The sequence below is a fragment of the Sinohyriopsis cumingii genome, chromosome 1 (assembly GCF_028554795.1).
Source record: "Sinohyriopsis cumingii isolate HCF-2022 chromosome 1, ASM2855479v2, whole genome shotgun sequence".
Classification (NCBI taxonomy): Eukaryota; Metazoa; Mollusca; class Bivalvia; order Unionida; family Unionidae; genus Sinohyriopsis; species Sinohyriopsis cumingii.
Window position 1 is genome coordinate 10,356,555 of NC_142961.1, and position 26,792 is coordinate 10,383,346.

The window sequence follows — 26,792 nt, forward strand, 5'->3', positions numbered from 1 at the left end:
TTATCCTGTGTTTTAGGGTTACTGACCTAAATTTATTTGTACATTTTTTTCATCTTTGAAACTGTGCGTTTTTTTTGTTAAATAGATCCAATATTTGGATTATAAATACGCACATATCTTCATCATCCACTACTCATATAAATCGCCACATTAAACCATATAACTGTGTCGTCAAAACGTGTTCTGTTGTTAATCCGAAATATCCCACCCGGTTATCTTGTTACAATAACCATAATATTTACTGAGTTTCAGTTTCATGGCAATCCATCAGATGTTGCAGGACTAGTTGTATTCACACAGTTGTGTATCAGATGGAAGGATGGATGGACACAAGGATTCCTGAATAGCACCACTTCTAACATGGCAGAGAAATAAATAAAGTCCAAATGGGTAAAGAATGATAAAGAAGAGCAATTCATTTCTCTTTCTAAAATGGAGCACTATTATTAAAGACTATTTAAGAACTGTATTTTATGTCTTTCTTGAAACAACTCTCCCCATAAACACACAAACTGATACCAAATTTAAAATACAACAAACTTCAGATGTAATCATATTGGAACCATAAAAATCATAATGTTACAACTGAATTTCATTATAACCAAGGAAAATATTAATATACTTCAACAGCAACTGTGCTGTGTATATTGGTACATCCAATTTTATTATAAGCAGAGTTTATTTGCATTCATAGAGCGAAGAAATGGTGACTTGTAACAATACCTGGAAATCATCATTTTGATCACTCTGTCCCCAAACCAAAGAAAATAAATGCTTTAAAACTGTACATCAGCATCCTCATGTAAAACAACTTTTGTTTTTGGTATAAAAACATGTTGTCTTCAGACACTGCAAATACCAAAGCCAGGGGGAGTTAATTCTAACCTGACTAGTAATCCTGGATGGTGAGCCACCAATTGATATCATAGACTCCTCCGCTCTAGTCATTGTGGTACTTGGCCTTGGGGTGGTAGGATCCTTCACAACAGCCTCTGTGACAAAAACTTCTGCACATCCAATTAAGGCTTCAAAGAATTCTAAGAAGGTCATCTGTTTCAATGAAAATGTACAAATTAAATTATGTCTGGTTCTATGAACAAAGCTTAAAAAAGCCAAGGACCAGAATTTTGAAATATCAAACAGTGAAAAGGCAGTAATTCTTATCAAACTGTTGACTTTGTCACTGATTGTTGGTGTAGTAAGTGTAAGGAAGTTTTTAAATAGTTACAGATATATTAAATAATCAAATATAAAACAAGTTTCAAGAAAATTATGCACAGCAATTAGTAAATTATTGAATTTGAGTGAGAATTTTTTTCAGATATGACAGTAATACATATTCAAACTGAAACACTTCAAAATGATGTCATTCAGCAAGAATGACTGTACAATTTCCTACCCTGTTCTTGAAAGTAATTTGGGACATTTCATAAATTTGTGCAATTAAGTACAAAAGTACATTAAGAAATATGTTAAGGAATGAGTTTTTGATTGCAACCTCCAAATCACAACAAGTTCACACAAAATTGATCTCTGTTTAGATTTATAGCAAATTTACTGAATTCTGTTTCAGTTGTTAAAGTCAAAGATCTCACTTCTACAATTATAATGATTTCAGAGTGATAATTTAAAATGTATATGCATTCAAAAAGTTTGAATCAACCCTCATTGATTTGATAAAGTTTGTTTATAATTTTGGTTGCAGGACATATAGATTATGTAATCATTAGGATTTAAATTAGTATTATAGATTATGTAATCATTAGGATTTAAATTAGTATTATAGATTATGTAATCATTAGGATTTAAATTAGTATTACAGTACACTGAACAGTTCTCTGATTTTTCAAAGTTTTTATGAAATTAAAGTCAAAATACTGCAATGAATAAAATGCCTGACAAAATCACAAAACCATAACACATGAGGACATTCACATGCTGTGCCAAATAACATGGGATGTTTTCTTACCTGTTAAAGGACACTACATTTCATTTATGCAAACATCACTATAACACAAATCAATTCCTATCCTTCTCCATTTTATGAGGTTCAAGTTTGGTGTTTTATAGCACAGCAAAACAAAAATAGGTTATTGAGCTCCAAGGTATAATTGGAGTGAACTTCCTTGTCCAAGAACACAGCATGATAGCTGAGCTTGGACTCATCTGATAGGTGGGAACCCACACCCATTTCAGTCAAGAGTATGGCATGTTGAACATTGGGGCACAGTGACTCCTGCCTCCATTATTCACCTTATAAAACAGTCAGGTGTATTCTAGATCCCTGAGCCTACATGGGTTATGGTCATCAAGATGTCTCAATATTCTTTAATATTCACAAACATCAACTGCAATTTAAATTTCTTTTAGTAGCATACTTGAAATGACAATATTGTCTGATGGGTTCATTTATTTTTTTAAGCTGTATTTTTAACACAATATTGGCTATATCATGCCTAGGAAATTGGAGCAAATCTAATAAACCAAAAAGCTAAAGTGTCTGCTACATGAGCATACATTGTTTGTTTACAATCAAAGTAGTTCCTAATACACAATGCTATTTTTAGACACAAGTGTTGCACAATATGAAGCCATGCAGTATGGAATAATACTGCACAATTCTGACAATAGAAAGTCAACAGAGAAAAAAATAACCATATATAAGTGTGATTTACAGATCTGAATCAGAAATATAACCTAAACAAGTGACTGTATAATAAATATCAAGTTGAACATGGTGTCTTACCTTTTAATGGTGTTATGCTGATACAGACATTTGGAATCCAGGCATATATGGGTACTAACAATGGGTAGATAGAAATATTTTATAAAAATTTTAGTTGAAGACAGTTACAGATGCAGAAAATGTGACATTACAGAACTTGAACATATGACCTTAGCTATGTTGATGACAACACTGCCACCACAGGAAAAACTATATATATATGTTTAACCTAACATAGGTGAAACAAAAAGTACAAACCTCCAGCTCCAGATTATAGCATCCCTCTCCATCTGCCACATTAGGGTCATCCTCGGCCAGGATGTCGATTACATGCCGGGCTGTCAGATCATTGTTGATGAGTTTCAGATCCTAAAGGGAAAGCAGGTATCAGCAATTACTGGTACTTGTTAACAATGTCATCTTCTACAAAAATGTTTAACATTTGAATATCAAAGATATTTTACTTGATATTTATTACTAGTAAGTTAGTAATTATCAAACATAAAAGAAAATAAGAATTATTTCAACCCTTGATTGTAATCCTCATCTTCTGAATTCATTTTGACAATAATGATAGAACCCTCAATGTTACTGGTAGTAGAAATAAGCACCTGATTTTGCTGGAAAAGGGACATATCAATAAATTTGGATAGATTTGAAAAATATCTTTTTGGTTTCTAAATCTGATGGTCATAATCCATAAAGACATTAAATAAGACAGATACAAGATTTACAATTATTACTGAGGCAGATTATTCAGTCTAGGATGAAGCCTGAGTTGCCTAAAAGATGTAGTTCCATACTTTAGCATGCCATACTTACCTTTATACAGTATTCCCTCAATACAATGTACCTCAGTATAACACATTCCTTTTATAAGATAAATATAGTCATGGATCCCATTTAAGTATTTAAAAGTGTAATGTATACAATACCTCAACATAAGGCAACCTTACTATAAGGTGGTCATTTTTGTAGCCTCCATGGAGAGTATTATACTGAGGAAATATATTGCTTACTATATATACTCACTTATAAGTCAAGTCCAACTGCAAGCCTCAAATATCCTGATCTACCATAGCATAATGCACCCATAGATCAGGGTCTATATTGTTATTTCTACTGAATGAATTGCACAGATGCAATGAAATGAAATTAGAATAGATATCACAGGATAAGTACAATGGGACTGGATTAGAATAGATATCACAGGATAAGTACAATGGAACTAGATTAGAATAGATATCACAGGATTAGTAATATGGGACTACATTGATCCTTAGCATTGTGTCCATGGTATTTCACTCACAGCAACTCAAAACTTAAATTCAGCTGATTCAAAATTTTGTTTTGTGGTCAACATTTTGACAAATTTCAATTCTAGTATCATCAATGGATGCATGCAGAGTCAGGGAATTCTTTTTGAAGATCTCGGTCTAACTCTTACCAAGGAAAAATGGTAATTTAAACTGAATATATAAAAATATTGAAGTTCTTTCCACCAGTAAGTTTAATAATGATAATTCATTTAATATTAAGTCTCTATTTCTATCTTCAAATTCTTTCTCATAAATACATGCACAAATGTATAAACACAAACGCACAGAAGTTCACACATATTTCTGATAATGATAGCTGATGCTTTCAAAAATGGGGTTAATGATTACCTTGGACCTAAATGATTGAATATACTCACTCTATCACATTTCAGTTGCAGGATTGATGCATTTAATTTTTTCCACTTCATTCGTATTTTGAGAACTTTTCTCCTTTTTTTAAAAAAGGTTTTATACCAGCCCTTATTAGACAGATCCATATCAGCATAATAATCAAGAATATTAACTGAAAAGTTACCACTACATGTAAACTAGAATTAACAAATATGGCATCCAAACAATTTTACCCATGATGCTTTGAAAAATGGCATTCAAATTTTGTTAACCATGATGTGTTGCAAACTTCCAATACGGTCCATTGTAGACCACATGTGAGACTGTTAAAACCTATTGGCCATATTGTTCTTTTAAGGAATTCTTCAGAAATTTATTCCAACAAGATTTCCTTTTATTGCTCTTTGAAATATTTTTTCATTTACTAAACCTTAAATTACTGTAATTTAATTGATTTCCTTTAAAATTAGTTTAATGTCAACCAGCTGTTGCAATGTTATTTACTGTTCGAAGTTTGTCCTGATCAATTTAAAAACTCAGTGTTTGATGTATGGGTAAATATCATGATGTCACAAATGAAAACATTTTTGTATACATCCAATTAATGCAGCTGTAATGCAGACACATAATCAATGTACTAGCTCTGCCCAGTTGTCTGGATACACACTAGTACACTGTATGAAACAATAGCCACTTCATTCTGGTCACGGTCAATTAGATAACTGTCCACCTACACCACTTCGTCGATAACTTGCGCCCTGATAACTGGCAAAACTGTTTATAAGATGAGGTCAGCCATGGATACCATTTTTCAAAATAGAAATACCCCAAAATTGACTCCTATTTTTTTAACATGAAGAAAATCATGATCAAAATTGATAACTGAAATCCTGACATATTGCTCATTACATCATTAGCTAACTTCTGTCATTGATTGTAGATTATATTTATAGATTATCATTATTTGTAGGTAAACATGTTTACTTGGATTTGAGTTCAGGACACTGGTTTTCCCCTTGGGAATTTATGGTCTATCTGATGCTTGCCAAGATCTTTGCTAAACTTTTAGTGATAAACCTGATCTTCTTGACAATTTAACATGTTCTAGAAATGAAGTTTTGATCCTCATCATGGTCTTCATAATGTGTCTTAGGTTTTTATAATAGGGCTGTTTACATCAGAATTATTCATTCCTATCTTAACATATAAAATTGGAATCAGTCTTTTAGTTGTGTTTAGGTTTAATTTTGAGAGGATTTATTTATTAAATTATCCATTGCAATTACAAAGTGTTCATCAATACTTTCAGACTAAATCACTAATTTGAGACTATTGTAAGTTCACTGAGAGCCAATTTGGATTATATCATTGTGAAACATCAATACTGTTAGCACATCAAAACTGTTCCAGGCTATTGGTACATCAGCACATTCAAGATTGGAACTCATTCGGAACACCACTGGAATTCATTCAGAATACTCTATACTTTTTTACTTGTGATAGAACTAATTGGAATTTAATTCACAAAACTGTAAATTCTTTTTAAATTTTCATCTTTTATTCAAGAGAAATAAATTATTTGTTGAATTTTACTAAACTTATTTGTTTTTGCTCTTTTGTGTTACTTAGTTTAAGACCATAGAGTCATAATAATATGTCCCCATTCCCCTTGAAGAAAATGGTGGGTAAGAGTGCAATAAAGAATGCTTTCAGGCACTGTAGTATCAATACATTGTTATTCAATCTCTTACCTTGACCATGAACAGGAACTGTCTCATTTTAAGGGCTTGTTCTTTTGGAGGATACTGAAAGAATAAATATCAATGTGAGTACATCAAAATATTCACAAAACTGTACAAGTTAATACTACTGACCAAAATAACAAGCACTCCAAAGAAATGGCATGTAGCCTTGAGTCTTTGAAGACTCAATATATCACAGACAAAAAGAGCTAAATTAATATTTTGATAACTCTAATAATAACTGAAAACATACAATTACTGAGACTGATCAACAAATAAATGTAAGACCTACTTTTAATTATATGCTTTAAACTTAACTCATGTATGCTTATGTTTATAAAACAGTTTGGAAGCATAAATAATATACAAGTCAAATATTAACTGTAAATAGTTTGCTTTTGTACCCAATCAGTCCATCTTGCAACAAAGGTAAGGTAACTACTAATCAATGGTCCACTTCTTGAATGACAATTAATGAATATGAAATAGTAATTTATTATTGGTTGAAAATTACAAATATGGACACAAATTATTCTGACTGACAAATGGAGTGTCATGAGAATGAATTTATGATGTGTTATGTGGACTGTCATGAGAATGAATTTATGATGTGTTATGTGGACTGTCATGAGAATGAATTTATGATGAGTTACTTATGTGGACTGTCATGAGAATGAATTTATGAAGTGTTATTTATGTGGACTGTCATGAGAATGAATTTATGAAGTGTTACTTATGTGGACTGTCATGAGAATGAATTTATGAAGTGTTACTTATGTGGACTGTCATGAGAATGAATTTATGAAGTGTTACTTATGTGGACTGTCATGAGAATGAATTTATAAAGTGTTACTTATGTGGACTGTCATGAGAATGAATTTATGAAGTGTTACTTATGTGGACTGTCATGAGAATGAATTTATGAAGTGTTACTTATGTGGACTGTCATGAGAATGAATTTATGAAGTGTTATTTATGTGGACTGTCATGAGAATGAATTTATGAAGTGTTACTTATGTGGACTGTCATGAGAATGAATTTATGAAGTGTTATTTATGTGGACTGTCATGAGAATGAATTTATGATGTGTTACTTAAGTGGACTGTCATGAGAATGAATTTATGATGAGTTGCATGGAGTGCCATGAGAATGCATTAATGATGTGTTACTTATGTGGACTGTCATGAGAATGAATTTATGATGAGTTGCATGGAGTGTCATGAGAATGCATTAATGATGTGTTACTTATGTGGACTGTCATGAGAATGAATTTATGATGTGTTACTTATGTGGACTGTCATGAGAATGAATTTAAGATGAGTTGCATGGAGTGTCATGAGAATGCATTAATGATGTTTTACTTATGTGGACTGTCATGACAATGAATTTATGATGTGTTACTTATGTGGTCTGTCATGAGAATGAATTTATGATGAGTTGCATGGAGTGTCACAAGAATGCATTAATGATGTGTTACTTATGTGGACTGTCATGAGAATGAATTTATGATGTGTTACTTATGTGGACTGTCATGAGAATGAATTTATGATGAGTTGCATGGAGTGCCATGAAAATGCATTAATGATGTGTTACTTATGTGGACTGTCATGAGAATGAATTTATGATGAGTTGCATGGAGTGTCATGAGAATGCATTAATGATGTGTTACTTATGTGGACTGTCATGAGAATGAATTTATGATGTGTTACTTATGTGGACTGTCATGAGAATGAATTTATGATGAGTTGCATGGAGTGTCATAAGAATGCATTAATGATGTGTTACTTATGTGGACTGTCATGAGAATGAATTTATGATGAGTTGCATGGAGTGTCATGAGAATGCATTAATGATGTGTTACTCATGTGGACTGTCATGAGAATGAATTTATGATGTGTTACTTATGTGGACTGTCATGAGAATGAATTTATGATGAGTTGCATGGAGTGTCATAAGAATGCATTAATGATGTGTTACTTATGTGGACTGTCATGAGAATGAATTTATGATGTGTTACTTATGTGGACTGTCATGAGAATGAATTTAAGATGAGTTGCATGGAGTGTCATGAGAATGCATTAATGATGTGTTACTTATGTGGACTGTCATGAGAATGAATTTATGATGTGTTACTTATGTGGACTGTCATGAGAATGAATTTATGATGAGTTGCATGGAGTGTCATGAGAATGCATTAATGATGTGTTACTTATGTGGACTGTCATGAGAATGAATTTATGATGTGTTACTTATGTGGACTGTCATGAGAATGAATTTATGATGAGTTGCATGGAGTGTCATGAGAATGCATTAATGATGTGTTACTTATGTGGAGTGTCATGAGAACAAATTTATGATGTGCTCCTCACATGGAGTGTCATGAGAATGAATATGTGATGTGTTACTTATCTGGAGTATCATAAGAAAATATTTAAATGCATTACTTTTGCGGAGTGTCATGAGAATACATCTATGATGTGTTATATGGAGTGTCAATAAAATGATTACGTGATGTGTTATTTACATGGAGTGTCATGAGAATGATTTTATGATGTGTTACTTACATAGTAATAATAATAATGAGAACTTTGTATAGCGCCTAATATTTAGAAGCTCTAAGCACTTTCCAACATTAGACAACACCTTTGAGATAAAAAACATATAATGATATCATTACAAAAACAAACACCATGAAATTAGAAAACATTAAAAACATGCTGAAAATATTTAAGGTAGGAAACATTATTAGGTCTTTAAGTTTGTTCTTGCAGTCGAAATAAGTGAGTTTTGAGAGCCCTCTTGAATGTGATCACTGTGTCTTTGTGTCTAAGTTCAGTGGGCAATTCATTCCATGTTGCTGGGCCCTGGTAAGCAAAAGAATGCTGTCCATATTACTTTGTTTTCATAGTGGGAATAATGAGTATACGATTGTCAGAAGAGGAGCATAAGTATCTTGCTGGTGTGTACACATGGGTGAGGTCGGATAGGTATGTTGGACTAGAGTCCGACAGTAAAACGTAGCACAGAGAACAAATTCTGTGTTTGATTCTGGATCGAATGGATAGCCAGTGTAGGGTACAGAGCAGCGGGGAGGTGTGCTCTGATCGTGGTACTCTAAGTATGATCCGAGCAGCTGTGTTTTGAACTTTTTGAAGTTTCTGGAGCAGATATTGAGCTGAACCAGATAGAACTGAGTTACAATAGTCCAGTCTTGAAAGTACTAATGAACACACAAGTGTTTTAGTGGTATCAACTGAAAGATATTTGTGAATGGAGCTGATGCATCTCAGCTCAAGATATGCAGCCTTGCATATGTTCATGACATGTTGGTGCAATGTGAGAGTACTGTCCAGAGTAACACCTAGGTTTCGTGCTGATTGTGTGAATTTAATGTTGGTGTTGCTGATATTTATTATTTGAGGTAAATGAGAAAGTCTTTGTGTTGTGATCAGAATGGCCTCAGTTTTATCATCATTCATCTGCAGCTTGTTACATGTCATCCATGATTTCACATCAGAAATGTACCTCTCTACACCCTGGATGGCAGCATCAACTTCAGTTGGGTGGCTAGATTTGTATATTTGGGTGTCATCAGCATACAATTGGTGAGACACTGGAGAGCGATTGAGTGTACAGAATGAAGAAAACAGGTCCAAGAACAGACCCCTGTGGAACACCACAACATAGATCAACTGGGCTGGAGTGTATTCCATTTGCAGATACAATTTGTGTCCTGTTGACCAAGTAGGACTTGAACCACAGAATGGCTGTATCATGAATGCCAAACACATGCTGGAGACAGTGAAGTAATATATCATGGTCTATTGTGTCAAATGCTGCAGACAAGTCAAGGAGGGTGAGGATTGTAATCTCTCCGCTATCCAATGCAGAGAGATGTCATTAACTACTTTTAGAAGAGTAGTTTCAGTACTGTGGCAAGGGCGATATGCAGCTTGTACATTGCTAAAAACACTGTTTGAATTTAGATGAGATACAAGCTGGGATAGAACAACTTTTTCTAAGATTTTTTATATGAATGGGAGATTAGAAACTGGGCAGTAGTTCTTTAAATTGTTATGGTCTAGTATTAATAACATCAGTTAGTGAAGGCTATACTGGATTTAAGCACTCAAGCAGCAGTGATGTTGGAATTGGATCAAGTTCACATGACTTTGGTGCACTCTTCATCAGGATTGTACGTACGAAATCCATAGAGACAGGTTCAAATGCTGCTAATGGTTGCCACTCAAATTCTGTATCCCAACTGTATGGTGACAACGAGTCAACTGAAATTGTGGTGTCAAGCTTATCTCTAATGGTTTGTACTTTGTCATGGAAGAAATCTGCAAACATGTCCGGAAGGTCGAATGGAGAGAAGGTAGTTGGAAGTGGTGTAGATTTGTTCCTTGACATTAGCTTGTTAGTAATCTCAAAGAGCTCTTTGCAGCTGGAACTTTCCATGATCTTAGTAGTATAGTGGGCTGATTTCGCTGCATGGACTATATTGTGACATTCTTCTTAGCAGCTTCATAGATTTGCTTATGAATAGTGAGTCTGGTGGAAAGCCAAAGCCTCCTAGCTTTACGGCAGTCTCTTTTAGCAGTGCGAAGCTGGTCCCTAACACTGCTATACCATGGAGAACAAGAATCAAGTTGTTCTGCGGTAAGAGGTAAGCAAGTTGTTAGGTTAGCTTGGATGTTGTGCATTAGTTTGGTTCTATTTATCATATGGAGATTTCTCTTAGTAGCAGATAAAGGTGTTGGGTTAGGGACTGATACGTCAAGATGGCATATAATGCAGAGGTGATCTGATGCAAGGTCATGGGATACCAGGGAGAACTGTAGAATGTTATCATCAGGTCTATGAAGAATCCAGTCTAAAATGTGACCATGTTTATGGGTGGGTTGGTTAACTGATTGTTTGAGGTTGAAAACATTAATGGAATCATGGATTTTTTATGCATTTGGGTTTCCGGGACAGTGAAAGTGAAAACTGAAATCTCCAAGAATAATCAGGTTGCCACCTATCGAATTTCCATAGTCCAGGAGATTCAGAAACTGCTCCAAAAAGAGAGAGTCAGCCAGCTTTTTTTTTCTACTAGGAGAGGGCGATATAGGCATAAAAAATGGACTGACCTTTGTTCCAGTGTGAGTGTGGTTTGGACTAGTTCAAACGATGTGTGGTCGAAATTGAATGTTGTGGTGTGGTTAAGACGTTTTATCATGGAGTTATTTGTGATGACAGCAATTCCACCTCTGTGAGAATTACGGGGGAACGACTTGATGGAGTAACCAGTGGGTGTTAGATCCACACACATGGGCTCATCGCCTGATGTTTTAAGCCATGTTTTTGTCAGGAAAAAGATGTCAATATTCTGGTCGTTGATAAAATCAACTATTTCTGTGTGCTTTTCTGGTGGTCCTACTGAATGGGCATTGAATAATGCAATATGCAGAAGTATCTCTTGGATAGCTGACATAAAGGTTGACGAATTAATTGGGATTGGAATTAGGTTATCTAAATTAACAGTCGAACTTTTTTTTTTTTAAATTGTTGAGCCAAAGTAAGGGAGATAACTGGAATTCTTCTTCCTGTTCTACACCGGCCAGCTTTGAATCAACGTTTCTTTTTCCGCTTCTGTTTACATTTAGGTAATGATGAATGTAGTCCTAGTTCATTCAGTCTAGAGCACAATGTAGTGTGGAGAGCCAAGGAGTGATCATTTAAAGCAATTAATGAGGGTCCATCGTAGCATAAACGGGTTGACTGGCAAGTATCACGTGATGGCGTTTTGTTCAAAAACAGTGGAGCAAGACAGCTGAGAAAAAGACTAATTGTTCTCGTTTCCAAAACAAGGAGATGAAGAAACAAATAAGAATTTAACAGCCAATACATAATGAACACAATAACGTATATGAAAACAGGCAACAAGCACAAATATCGTGAAAACGGCACAAAAAAACGGAACAGCTGCTTCAAGCTGGTTTAACAATAGCGGCCATCTTGTTTCATCCATGGAGTGTCATGAGCAACCACTTATGATGTGTTACTTACATGGAGTGTCATGAGAATGCATTTATGACATGTTATCGGAAGTGTCATGAGAATGCATTTATGATGTGTTACTTACATGGAGTGTCATAAGAATGCATTTACGATGTGTTATATGGAGTGTCATGAGAAAATATTTAGATGTGTTACTTTAGTAGAGTGTCATGAGAATGAATTTATGATGTGTTACTTACATTAAGTGTCATGAGAATGAATATATGATGTGTTACTTACATAAAGTGTCATGAGAATGAATATATGATGTGTTACTTACATTAAGTGTCATGAGAATGAATATATGATGTGTTACTTACATGAAGTGTCTAGAGAATGAATATATGTGTCACTTACATGAAGTCTCATGAGAATGAATATATGTGTTACTTACCTTTCTTGCTGTGCAGAGGGACTGGTAGATTTCATAGGACTGATCGAGGTGAACAAGTGCATTTACTGCTCTCCTGGTCTCATAGTAAAAGTGGCCTATGATAATAATAATAATAATAATAATAATAATGATAATAATAATAATAATAGAAATAATAATAATAATAATAATAATAATAATGATAATAATAATAATAATAATAGAAATAATAATAATAATAATAAAAAGAATAATAATGATAATAATAATAATAATAATGATAATAATAATAATAATAATAATAATAGAAATAATAATAATAATAATAATAATAATAATAATAGAAATAATAATAATAATAATAATAATAATAATAATAATAATAATAATAATTTAAAAAGCTATTGATATTGATGCAATATAAATAATAATGAATAAAAAATTTCAAGGACCAAGGTAGAGTTTCATTTTTATAACTGGATCATCTTCTTGACAGCATGAAGAAATTCACAGTAGAATCTGACAAACCAGGTTACAGTTGACTCGAACACTTTGGATCACTTAAAATTATGTTCAAGACCCAAAGAATGTTTATATTATATTACAACTTGTTTACTCAAATTATGGATTTCTTGTACTAATTTTCTTGGTCCCATGGGTGTTCACCAATTAACTTGGTTCTACTGCATATGCATGATACTTTTAAAATGTTATTGCAAGGAAAGTCTTTATAACATTTCTTCAGTCTTAGATAGAAATGGTGTAATTTTTAATTGTAGTTCCATGAAGTCTTTCAGCATTTCTTCAATCTTTGATAGCAATGTTGTGAGATTGCTGCATTTTTAAAGTAAGAAATACCAAACAGATGGAGGTACATTTCAGTTGTTATGTATAATATATTGAAGATTTGATAATATTTACATTACACTGGAAGCCAACTAAAACAAGATATATAGGTTTGAAGGATTGACAATTACTCACCATGCACATTACAGGCATATCTCAGAATATTATCATTTATCAGTTTGGAAAAACACCATGTAAGAATTGTGCTTGTTCCCCTAAAAGTAGAAAAAATAACTGTCAATTCTACAGAATCAAAAAATACAATATTTAGCAAGTTAAATAATTAAAACTATTCTCTGATGTAGTGATATTAATTAATTTATTAGCTCAGTTAAAATTCACACCAAAACTGCACAGGATATAGATTCATGATCCATCATGTTCATTTTATTTTTGAATATAACTGAACAGGATATGACTATGTCAGCATGTAATCTGGATCACAGACCCCCATGATCTGCATATAAGCATCACAGACCCCATGATCTGCATATAAGCATCACAGACCCCCATGATCTGCATATAAGCATCACAGACCCCCATGATCTGCATATAAGCATCACAGACCCCATGATTTGCATATAAGCATCACAGACCCCATGATCTGCATATAAGCATCACAGACCCCCATGATCTGCATATAAGCATCACAGACCCCCATGATCTGCATATAAGCATCACAGAATCCATGATCTGCATATAAGCATCACAGACCCCATGATCTGCATATAAACATCACAGACCACACATGATCAGCATGTAAGCATCACAGGCTCCATGATTTGCAGATAAGCATCACAGACTCCAGGATCTGCATATAAGCATCACAGACCCACATGATCTGCATATAAGCATCACAGACCCCATGATCTGCATATAAACATCATAACACAGCATTCAATTTAAATGAGAATAGATGTTAACTGCAAAAAAGAATAACCTTATCATGGACATTAAAACTATGTAAGTAGATGTATGAGTTTCCCTCTGTCATCCCCTTATATCCAGGTAGATGTATGAGTTTCCCTCTGCCATCCCCTTATATCCAGGTAGATGTATGAGTTTCCATCTGTCATCCCCTTATATCCAGGTAGATGTATGAAATCCATCTGTCATCTCCTTATATCCAGGTAGATGTATGAGTTTCCATCTGTCATCCCCTTATATCCAGGTAGATGTATGAGTTTCCATCTGTCATCCCCTTATATCCAGGTAGATGTATGAGTTTCCATCTGTCATGCCCTTATATCCAGGTAGATGTATGAGTTTTCATCTGTCATCCCCTTAACATTATGTATATCCAGGTAGGTGTATGAGTATAGAACCTTTGGTCTTAAGTAGCATATGGGAAGATGAGGCAAATGGTGAACAGTCTAGGGATAGTGGCTGGCCAAACTAGAGAGTAAGCCACATTTATTGTGATGTGCCATGTGACAGTACATGTTATTAGGTTTGGAATTTGAGAGTGAAAATTCAGGGTGGTCTCAAGATTTGGATGCATGAGCTTGCGTTATGTGTTGCTGAAGATGCAAGATGCAAAATGCAGAATGTCCTGAGGTGCCTGGTGAGTTCAACATTGAAGCTGTACAGGGTCCAAAATATATACACTGATTGTCACAAGAACATGAAGTAGTGATTGTGCTTTGTTTCCAGTGCATATGCTGGTGCACATAATTTGACAACTGTGGAAACTGACAATGAGTGCCACACATTAAATCTGTAATTTGCTATTCTATTATGAGGTACCCAATGAAATTACTGGCTCTGAAATGCAGAACTGCATATACTTTGCTCAGTGGGTCCCCGGGTGGCCGAGTGGTCTAAAGCGCTGTCCATTACGGATCACTGCCATCTTACTTCTGTCTGCATGGGTTCGAGTCTTGGATTCAGCCAATGTGGGTATGTGAGAAAGCTTATGGAATGTCAGTCCTAAATGCCATCCATAGGCATATGGAATTTCAGTCCTAAATGCCATACATAAGCTTATAGACTGTCAATCCTAAATGCCATACATAAGCTTATAGACTGTCAGTCCTAAATGCCATACATATGCTTACAGACTGCCAGTCCTAAATGCCATACATAGGCATATAGACTGTCAGTCCTAAATGCCATACATAAGCTTATAGACTGTCAGTCCTAAATGCCATACATAAGCTTATAGACTGTCAATCCTAAGTGCCATACATAGGCATAGAGAATGTCAGTCCTAAATGTCATACATAAGCTTACAGACTGTCAGTCCTAAATGCCATAAATAAGCTTATAGACTGTCAGTCCTCAATGCCATACATAAGCTAATGGAATGTTAGTCCTAAATGAAAACAGATGATGTTAACTGTGAAAAGATCTAAAATAGTATAAACATTCAAACCAAGGAAACCCAGGTAGATGTATGAGCTTAAGACCTCATGAATGAAAGAGGTTTTGGATTTAGCCACAAAAAATGAAGCTGCTAATGGCTTACTTTTGACATAATGATTCAATGCCTTGGAATGTCAACAAATAAAACTAGTCTTGAGAGCTGATTGGCTATTAGTGCCATATAACTGTCCTTAAATACATAACTAGCCTTGTCTCCTGCATAAATAATTAGCCCAACTCTTCAATATGTTCATTATGTCAGAGGAACACATGACTTTACTGAAAATATAAGGGGTGCAGTTTCCATCTGTTATCCCCTTCATAAGCTACAGCCAAGTGAATTGGACTTAGAACCTATATTTCATTATATACAAGTATATTAACAGCCTGTGTTTAATTATATACAAGTATATTACAGCCTGTGTTTCATAATATACAAGTATATTACAGCCTGTGTTTCATTATATACAAGTATATTACAACGTGTGTTTCATTATATACAAGTAAATTACAACCTGTGTTTCATTATATACAAGTAAATTACCACCTGTGTACATTATACAAGTATATTACAACCTGTGTTTTATTATATACAAGCATATTACAACCTGTTTCATTATATATAAGTAAATTACAACCTGTGTTTCATTATATATCAGTATATTACAACCTGTATTTCATTATATACAAGTATATTACAACCTGAGTTTCATAATATAAAAGTATATTACAACCTGTGTTTCATTATATACCAGTATATTAAAACCTGTGTTGATGACAGCTGCTATCATAGTGGGATCAAAAAACCAACTAGGTCTACTTCCAATTCATGCCATGACAAATCTTTGCACTTTGTATTACATAATCCACCCTCTTTCTCAACCCAAGCCAAAAATCTTGTACAACCATATTATCTGTTTTGGGACTATGACTAACATGTCAAGTTTGTTAAATAAATATTTTAAAATGTCACTGTAATTAACTCTTTTTTGTTAACTTGACCTTTGTCACTTCCAAGGGAAAAGAGCTCAAATTGGCAGATAAGGGTCCATCCTGATTGTACTGCTGATTGCTCCTTACAAACTATACAGACCCACATCTGCTACTGCATTTTGTCATAGCATATCCGAGTCTGCCATTGGCATTCACTTCTAAGCCAGTATATATGGTACTATATGGGCATAAAATCTAGTTATGTGAATTTAAATTCAGTGCTTTAAATGGTGATGTCATAAGGGTCAGATGGGCAGTATATGAAGGCATGTATAGGATTTAATAACACATCAGTACAATAATAACTATACAGTGCTGATGTTTAGCTAACCTAGAAAAAGGTGTGTAAAATGAAGATAAAGTTGAGATAAACTTAAAAAAGGTATAAAAACTATGATAAAGGCAAAACACAGGAAAATACCTAAACAATGAGGGCAAATTTTTTACATAAACTGCACTCTTTATCATGAAATAGATCCCAGGGTAAAAATGTTGCCTCCATAAATTGCTTGAAATTCAACAAAATAAGTATGCTGATTTTAGCAGGTTGAAAGTTTGACTATACACCAACACAAGTTGTGAACTGACAAATTTTAAAATCAGATTGCAACACACCAGGAGTAGAACCAATCCCAATGTACATAACCAGATCTGGATCTATTATGTTGACACTTGGGTTTTATTCAAACAGTGTACATAACCAGATCTGGATCTATTATGTTGACACTTGGGTTTTATTCAAATAGTGTACACAACCAGATCTGGATCTATTATGTTGACACTTGGGGTTTTAGCACAAGATAATACAGAATACATACTCATGTTCTTGATGAAACAGATGATATGAAATGATGATCAGGTTGTTGATAAACTCTCTCAGCAGAATTCTGTCATATGGATTGTGTAGCTCATGCCTGGATTTGTTTTTGCCTGAAACTAGATAGACTTAAATGGGTAAAATAATACAATCAATGATTTCTCATTACATGCTTTCACTATGGTGCACACTGCAAAGCTGTAAGCTGCAAAAACAGATATTTAAAACTGGGATCACTGTAAAAGTCCAGCATATTATAGCATTTTTTTTAAACATGATAAAATAAGTAATAAAACACAACCTCAAATAGGACAACAAATCTGTAAAGGTGTCATGTTAATTTTTTAATTTCCTCATTTTATTTGTTTTAATCAAATTTGTTTTAAATTTTTAACTTTCTGTTAAGTGTCTGCTTATCTGTGAAATGACTCATTTTGTCTGTCATAAATGAGTGCATATCAGTGGGATGACTCATTATGTCTGTCATAAATGAGTGCATATCAGTGGGATGACTCATTCTGTCTCATAAATGAGAGCATATCAGTGGGATGACTCATTTTGTGTCATAAACGAGTGTCTGAATTTCAGTGGAATGCCTCATTTTGTCCATTGTGAACGGGTGTCAGATTATTAAATACTACATGATATATTATAAATTTTGGAATGGAAGGGACATCAAATGTAAAATGTAAAGTTCAACAACAAGCATTTCTAGTGATAGTCAGTCCTGTTAAAAGACTAAAGTATGCATGTTCTCGTGAAAATATGTCCTTGAAACAAACATTAAATGCTCCATCAGATAAAACTGGTCAAACATACATCTTTGCTAATGTATGCTGGACCACGAGGACTTTGCAAATCTGATTAATGATGCATACTAACTACACATGTACAAAGCAGCCAACTAATGTATTAGTATGCCAATTATTGAATGATGCATACTAACTACACATGTACAAAGCAGATAATTAATGTATTAGTATGCCAATTATTGAATGACACATACTAACTACACATACACAAAGCAGATAATTGATGTATTAGTATGCCAATTATTGAATGACACATACTAACTACACATATACAAAGCAGCCAACTAATGTATTAGTATGCCAATTATTGAATGATACATACTAACTACACATGTACAAAGCAGATAATTAATGTATTAGTATGCCAATTATTGAATGACACATACTAACTACACATATACAAAGCAGCCAACTAATGTATTAGTATGCCAATTATTGAATGATACATACTAACTACACATGTACAAAGCAGATAATTGATGTATTAGTATGCCAATTATTGAATGACACATACTAACTACATATGTACAAAGCAGCCAACTAATGTATTAGTATGCCAATTATTGAATGATGCATACTAACTACACATGTACAAAGCAGCCAACTAATGTATTAGTATGCCAATTATTGAATGACGCATACTAACTACACATATACAAAGCAGCCAACTAATGTATTAGTATGCCAATTATTGAATGACGCATACTAACTACACATGTACAAAGCAGATAATTAATGTATTAGTATGCCAATAATTGAATGACGCATACTAACTACACATATACAAAGCAGCCAACTAATGTATTAGTATGCCAATTATTGAAGGACACATACTAACTACACATATACAAAGCAGCCAACTAATGTATTAGTATGCCAATTATTGAATGATACATACTAACAACACATGTACAAAGCAGCCAACTAATGTATTAGTATGCCAATTATTGAAGGACACATACTAACTACACATGTACAAAGCAGCCAACTAATGTATTAGTATGCCAATTATTGAATGATACATACTAACTACACATGTACAAAGCAGATAATTAATGTATTAGTATGCCAATTATTGAAGGACACATACTAACTACACATATACAAAGCAGCCAACTAATGTATTAGTATGCCAATTATTGAATGATACATACTAACTACACATGTACAAAGCAGCCAACTAATGTATTAGTATGCCAATTATTGAATGATACATACTAACTACACATGTACAAAGCAGCCAACTAATGTATTAGTATGCCAATTATTGAATGACACATACTAACTACACATATACAAAGCAGCCAATTAATGTATTAGTATGCCAATTATTGAATGATACATCCTATTACTGTTATAACATCAGTGGCTGGTTTTGACTTGCATTCAATTAAGACTTTCTACAATCAAATATAAACAACTATAGTTTGTTTTTGTTTTTGAACTATTTGACTTATTGGGACTAAACGTACGAGGAATATGTAAAATATGTTGCTGTGTATATCTATTTTATGTGTATTATCATTCATGATTATTATTAGTAAGGGTCATTTAATTAATATTTGAAATACTAACAATCCGTATTAATAAGTTTGTACTGTAAGATGAGCTAAGTATCATGTTCATAGATTAATTCATAACAATCCAAATTTGAGATGTATTATAATTCACATAAATATCATGTGATGTGCATGGAGGTCATTTTTATGGTGATTTTATTGTCACTATTATCATTCAAATAATCAATGAAAATAAAAGTGCCATGAAAATTTCACAGAAAATTAAGTACTAATAAATAAATAACATCTAGCAGACAGTATCAGAATATGGCAAGATCATACAAATATGATAACATTAAGTGTAGAATATTCACAACACAAAATTACCTCACTATAAAGTATTATAAGTACATTTCATTCTGATACACTAATATGGGGCCTAAATAATGTAGTGACAAAATAATTATTCTGCACCTATGTAGTTGTGTGTTTTATACCTGATTCCAGAAAAATGTTCTTCACTTTCCTCCCTCTCAAAAGCCAACAATGCCAGCACATGAACCATCCACAGTACTTAATATAGCATGTGATCCCTCAATGTAAAGTCCCCCAATTTCCTTCTGCCCCCATTGTAATGCTGGTTATGGCTGAGGATCCATTTAGTTTGGATAAATCTTTATTTATTTTTGCTACCTAATGTATTTCACTGAATTTGAGTTCTTAGCTAATAAGAACCATTTATATTTAATGTGGTTTCATGTAATTAAAACTCTGTTTTGCATTTTATCCATATTAAAGAAAAAGTGGCCTTATTTATAACGTGAGTCACCTTTAATATTTCCAACGAAGATCATTACAATGAGACAGCATATTTTGTGAAAGTGTTAACATCATTACAATGAGACAGCAATTCTTTGAAGGTGTTAACATCATTACAATGAGACAGCACATTCTTTGAAGGTGTTAACATCATTACAATGAGACAGCATATTTTTTGAAAGTGTTAACATCATTACAATGAGACAGCACATTCTTTGAAAGTGTTACATGATTTGAATAGTTTGAATTAGATTGTTATGCTTTGGATCTTGTCATTGTGCTAGCTCTGTCTCACCCAAAAGTCTGTCCATCTCCATTAGTGTAACTTCCCTGTGATGCAGACGACAGTCCTTGATAAAGCGCCAGAACTGCATTTTGTTCATGATGTAGGTGTTGTCTGGGCTATCTTCATAGCCCAGACAGCTGTAGTAGTTGTAGATACGACGCAAGCTGCTGATGTAACGAGTTATAACAAACTGAACCTGTAAGAAGAATCAACATAAAATTTCTGAAACAAGTTAAAATACCTATGGAAACATTTCATGTTATAACATGAACAAAATATAATCATATTCATGTTAAGTGAAGAAACCAGCAGATAGTTCTGTAAGTAGGTAATTTCTCTTCAAAAGAAAATGCTATTAAATTACATCTGAAAGAAATATTTCAAATGCCTTCAGTGAGTCCCACCAACTTTGACACAATTCATGACCTTGTAATCTACTTATAGAAAACATGTCAGGACAATGGTTGACTGTTGTAATTGAATCAGGTAACAATGTAACAATTTTCTATGTCTGCTGGTCAATCAGGAATCTTCCCTTTGATAGGTGCCTTTGAGTAGTTCTCTGGAAATGGAGGTTTGACTGAAATGGATTACTTACTATAAAAGATGGTGGTGAAAACTGCACAGAATACTAGTGACCTGGGGTGAGTGTAACACTGTTTGACCAGATGAGAAATCAAACCTTTGACATTTTGTAACTCTAAACTTCCCACATGTCTAACTCAGGTGTGATAACTTGTTGAAAAGCAAAGCTTGACATTAAAATGACCTTTAGATTACTGAATAGTATCATTGTAAAGACAGAAAACCATTAAGAAATCATGGGTTAAGTATTCAACAAAAATTTCTCAAGTTAAACAAAAACATGTTTCTTTAATATTTATCTAAGGGGCTATGTCTATGTATTAGATGGGTTTTAAACTTGCTGTCTTTACTCCAAACATAATATTTTCATGGTTTGGATCCATATTAGTATCAACCTCACATCAGTTGCCTCTGATTTGTAAACAAATGTGTAAGAAGTGTAGTTGGTAACTAAAATATGCTGATCAAAGTGATGACAGGGACAAGTATCTGTTGCAATTGACTTGTCCCAGAAATCAGGACTTGGAAGCATTTTCCCTGAGCCCTGCATTCTTTATGAAAAGGACAATTATACATGAATTTTCTTAGCTATTATAGTTTGTGTGTGGATGTGTTTCTTTTGACATTCCTGTTTATTTGTTGACAAGTGTCCTTTGACATTGCTGTTTATTTGTTGATAAGTGTCCTTTGACATTGCTGTTTATGCTTTTTGTCAACACATGTCCTTAAGCATTCTTGCTTATACATGGAAATGTGTCCTTAGGCATTCCTGTTTGCATGTGGATATGTGTCCTTAGGCATTCCTGTTTGCATGTGGATATGTGTCCTTAGGCATTCCTGTTTGCATGTGGATATGTGTCCTTAGGCATTCCTGTTTGCATGTGGATATGTGTCCTTAGGCATTCCTGTTTGCATGTGGAAATGTGTCTTTAGGCATTCCTGTTTGCATGTGGATGTGTCCTTAGAAGTTCCTGGTTATGCCCTTTGTGGACATGTATCCTTTTGTATTCCTGTTTATGTGTGGACATGCATCCCGGGGCATTTCTGTTTATGCCCTTTGTGGACACATGTCCATATGCATTTTGGTTTATGTGTGGACATGCATTCCAGGGCACTTCTGTTTATACCCTTTGTGGACACGTGTCCATATGTATTCCTGTTTATGTGTGGACATGTGTTCCGGGGCATTTCTGTGTATGCATAGACATGTGACCTTAGGCATTCTTGTTTATGTGGACATGTGTCCTGGCCATTCCTGTTATGCCCTTTGTGGACATGTGTCCTTCTGCATTCCTGTCTGTGTGGATATGTGTCCTTAGGTATTCCTGTTTATATCCTTTGTGGGCACGTGTCCTAACAGTTCAGTTGTACTGTGCAGTGAAATGTATTTATAATGAACAGTCCTTGAACCACAAAGTTCATCCTTTATGAAAGGTGACCTTTATACAGAGGCTAAACAATCATCAATCTAAGAGAAGGGACCAGTAAATGTCTTATAAGAGCAATTGTCTTTTTATTTTAATATTTCCACTAATGCAGGTTCATAAGTAATTACTACCTGGGCAACCTCCTCCTCTCTGTCCGACTCGGTGAACTCATTCAAGAGATGATCAATATCCAACTGAAAGCTGGGACTTGTTGTGTTGCGACTTTCATTGCTATGCACAGACACATTATCTGGAAAGTTCAAGAACAAATCATCAATATTTCTAATCCAAGTAATACAATGTTTCTTCCTCAACTTTTGCTTTCAACATGATTACGGGTGAACTGCTGATTTTTTTAATAAAAATATGCATTTTTAAAATAATCAAGGATCCCAAAACTTTAAAAATACCAAAAATGTTGGTGCAATTTGTTGTATGAGACAAAGTTAAATTTATGGCTCAAAATAATAGTAACTGTACTGAAAAGCAGAGGAAAATTTATTTTGTTACCAAAATTGCTGAATGGGTAATAAAAAATGGAAAAAATGTAATCTGACAATATTTCTAATAATAACCACATCAAAATTGACTTATCTAATGGTAATCACATCAAAATTTGACTATCTAAAACCACATCAAAATTAACAGATCTAATGGTAACCACATCAAAATTAACTGATCTAATGATAACCACATCAAAATTAACTGACCTAATGGTATCCACATACAAATTAAGTGATCTAATGGTATCCACATACAAATTAAGTGATATAATGGTAACCACATCAAAATTAATTGATCTAATTGTAACCACATCAAAATTAACTGATCTAATGGTAACCACATCAACATTAACTTATCTATTGGTAACCAAATCAACATTAACTTATCTAATGGTAACCACATCAAAAGTAACTGAACAGTAACCACATCAAAATTAAGTGATTAGCCTCTAATATGACTGCATAACATCAATAATAAGAATATTTAACTTCAGGAAAAAAGATTTAATACAATTATTATTTTATTATCATTTATGATGATAAGTCTCATATTTTGTTTGAAAATCAAGTTCTGCATTTATATATTTGTTAATTTTGGTGTAAAATGATCCTACCTATAAATTTTTATATATATTCTGAATCCCTTTATTATATCTTCTTGTAAACTTTCTACAATCTCAAAACAGCATGGATTAAATCGAATACAGCTGATTATCTGATATACAACTCTAAACCCATTACAGGAATCTTACTGTCAATGTATTTACCCAAATAAAGAACAAAGGTTTCCTTTTTCAATTGCAATCATTGCTGCCTATTGGTGATCCTAGCAAACCTCTGACCAACTACAGCTAGTGGAAATGGATGTAGTGGAACTTGTGCCAGTAAACTAAAGTGTGGAGAATGACCATACTTGTCCAATGATTCCTCCAAATGATGACATTAAATGTTGCAAATCCAAATCATTCAAAATCTCAGCAACATAAAGGTGCATGGTCGAATTCAGATATACCTGTGTAACATTATGCTGCAAAAACTAAGTTTAGAAGGAGGAACACTGAGCCAAATCTCTGATAAATAATTAATTTGAACAATGGCAAACTAAACTCGCTCAAGGTTTCATCAACATAAAGTTTAAATCCAGCAAACTTTGGTAAAGTAATGCTACAGAAACCATGGCTATAACTCCTGTAAATTATCTTACTAAATGCTATAAATAAAAGTAATTGAAGATCACATTAAAAGAAAATAGCACAATACATAGAGCTGAAATCCACGACTCATTAGTGAATTTATGCTGCAGAAACCAAAGTTTAGGAGGATAGGAAATCAGAGGCTTTAACTCCAGTAAATGATGCTGAATACTGGAAATCAAATTCATTCAAGGTCTCAGCAAGCCAAATCTGATTAAAACCCACTATTCTTGGTAAAGTAGTGTCACAGAAACAAAACAACAAAAGTCAGCAGAACAACAAATAGGGGACATATTTCCTCTAATGAATATTTTAAATGTGGGAAATCAAACCCATTTAAGGTATGATCATCAATATAAACCTACATACCAAATTTGCTTAAAATTCAATAAACCTTGGTAAGGTTATGCTTTATTTCAGCGAAATTTTCATTATATACTCTTACAACATCTTTGATTTTTATAAAGTTTATATCCACAGTCAATAGGTCAATTTTTGTGAACTGTAACTTTTCGATAATGAACATGAGAAACACTATCTTAAAACTTTAAAGACCTGCAGCAAATGAGCTTCTCCTTGCCTCATTTAGTTAGCTTTTTTCAACCCAAGTCTAATAATCACACTCTAACCCCACCCTCCCCATCCCAGCTGGGCTCAGTGGAGTGAGACTTAAGACCCCACCCTCCCCATCCCAGTTGGGCTCAGTGGAGTGAGACTTAAGACCCCACCCTCCCCATCCCAGCTGGGCTCAGTGGAGTGAGACTTAAGATCAGTATTCTGTGTATCAATGACATACCTCTCACGTTTTTGTCCGTAGGAGTTGTAGTACATTTATCAATGCATGCATTGATTTAAGCATTTACAGATGCAGGCAGGCAGATTGACAGTCCCCATGCTTTATCTTCAAAATATTTGACAAGAATAAAGCACTTCAAATCATAAATACCTGATAAGGTTGCCTACGTATCATCACTGCAGGGAAAATGCCTCTCGATACCATGTTAAGTGTTGGTTTTATTTAGTACTAAATGCTCTTTCAAGGTAAAATATGGAGAAAATATTCAAAGAGTGAATTTTTCATGCTTTTTGAAGAATATTATATGTAAATTAAAATGCATTTTCCCAAAAATGTACCATAAAATAGATGAGTGATTGTCTAAAATTATTAAATGAACTATCTACCATTGCAAGGGCTAGGTTAGCTGTTGCATATGATGTAAACTCACCACCAATTTAAAATGTATTGAGTGCTTAGTCATTTTAAGTAAAAGATGAGAGATATATGCAGTATACGGTTCCAAACTGTGATAAACAACAAATAAAAGTGCTACTGTTTCTGCTTTTCATTTTCTATATCAAGAGAGATGCAAAAAAATACAGATCTACCAATTATACTTTGTCAAACCAAGAAATATTATGAAAAATTTCCAATTAGGCCTTACTGTTCACTGTTTTCCAAGTAAATACATATCTTTATCAAACAATTTCATTGTAGATTCATAAGTAGAAAATGGTAAAATATTATGTCAGGAAAAAAAGGTCACATTTAAAGGTCAATTATGGCAAAAATCTTCAAAATGTAAATTTTCATGCCTTATTGTTGAACATTGTGCATAAATAAAAAATCCATTCTTCTGGTAAAATTTACTACAGTTGAATTCACAACAAATTACCATTAAAACTGAATATGAGTAAGACTGTCCAAAGTTACCACATCCCTTGACCAAAGCTCATTTTGCCTGACATCATTTTAGAACAACCTGTCCTGCCACTAATGTGGAAATGTAATGACTGCACAATCAAGTAAAATGACACATTTTTTTGCATTTTATGGTAACAAGTTCTGATCAAAAACAAAATAGGGTTGTTGTTTTCCCATGTTTAATTTCTAAATGAAGAAAGACAGAAAATAGGTCTCTGCCATCAAACTAGGAATTGTTATGAAATCTTTCAAAGTACACCCTACTGCTCATCAGAATTTTTTCCCAAACATATTAAAAGCAATCAAATTGTTGCAAAATTCTTCTATACATTGAATAAAAGGAGCTAGACATTCATTTCATTAATCATTTTGGGAAAAGAAAAATGCTAGT

General features: G+C 33.7%; 1 protein-coding gene across 1 annotated transcript in view; it reads right to left on the reverse strand.

Annotated features, from left to right (window-relative positions):
* LOC149806407 (radial spoke head 10 homolog B-like) overlaps positions 1–26,792 on the reverse strand; it is a 69,338-nt gene that overhangs the window by 23,737 nt on the left and 18,809 nt on the right. Inside the window, exons 9-16 of the mRNA XM_089952890.1 lie at positions 23,135–23,253; positions 21,001–21,187; positions 17,577–17,694; positions 13,537–13,616; positions 12,577–12,671; positions 6,147–6,200; positions 2,984–3,094; positions 886–1,050 (exon numbers count right to left, since the gene is read on the reverse strand). Of these exons, the coding sequence (XP_089809016.1) occupies positions 886–1,050; positions 2,984–3,094; positions 6,147–6,200; positions 12,577–12,671; positions 13,537–13,616; positions 17,577–17,694; positions 21,001–21,187; positions 23,135–23,253 (929 nt within the window). The remainder of the gene's footprint in view (positions 1–885; positions 1,051–2,983; positions 3,095–6,146; positions 6,201–12,576; positions 12,672–13,536; positions 13,617–17,576; positions 17,695–21,000; positions 21,188–23,134; positions 23,254–26,792) is intronic.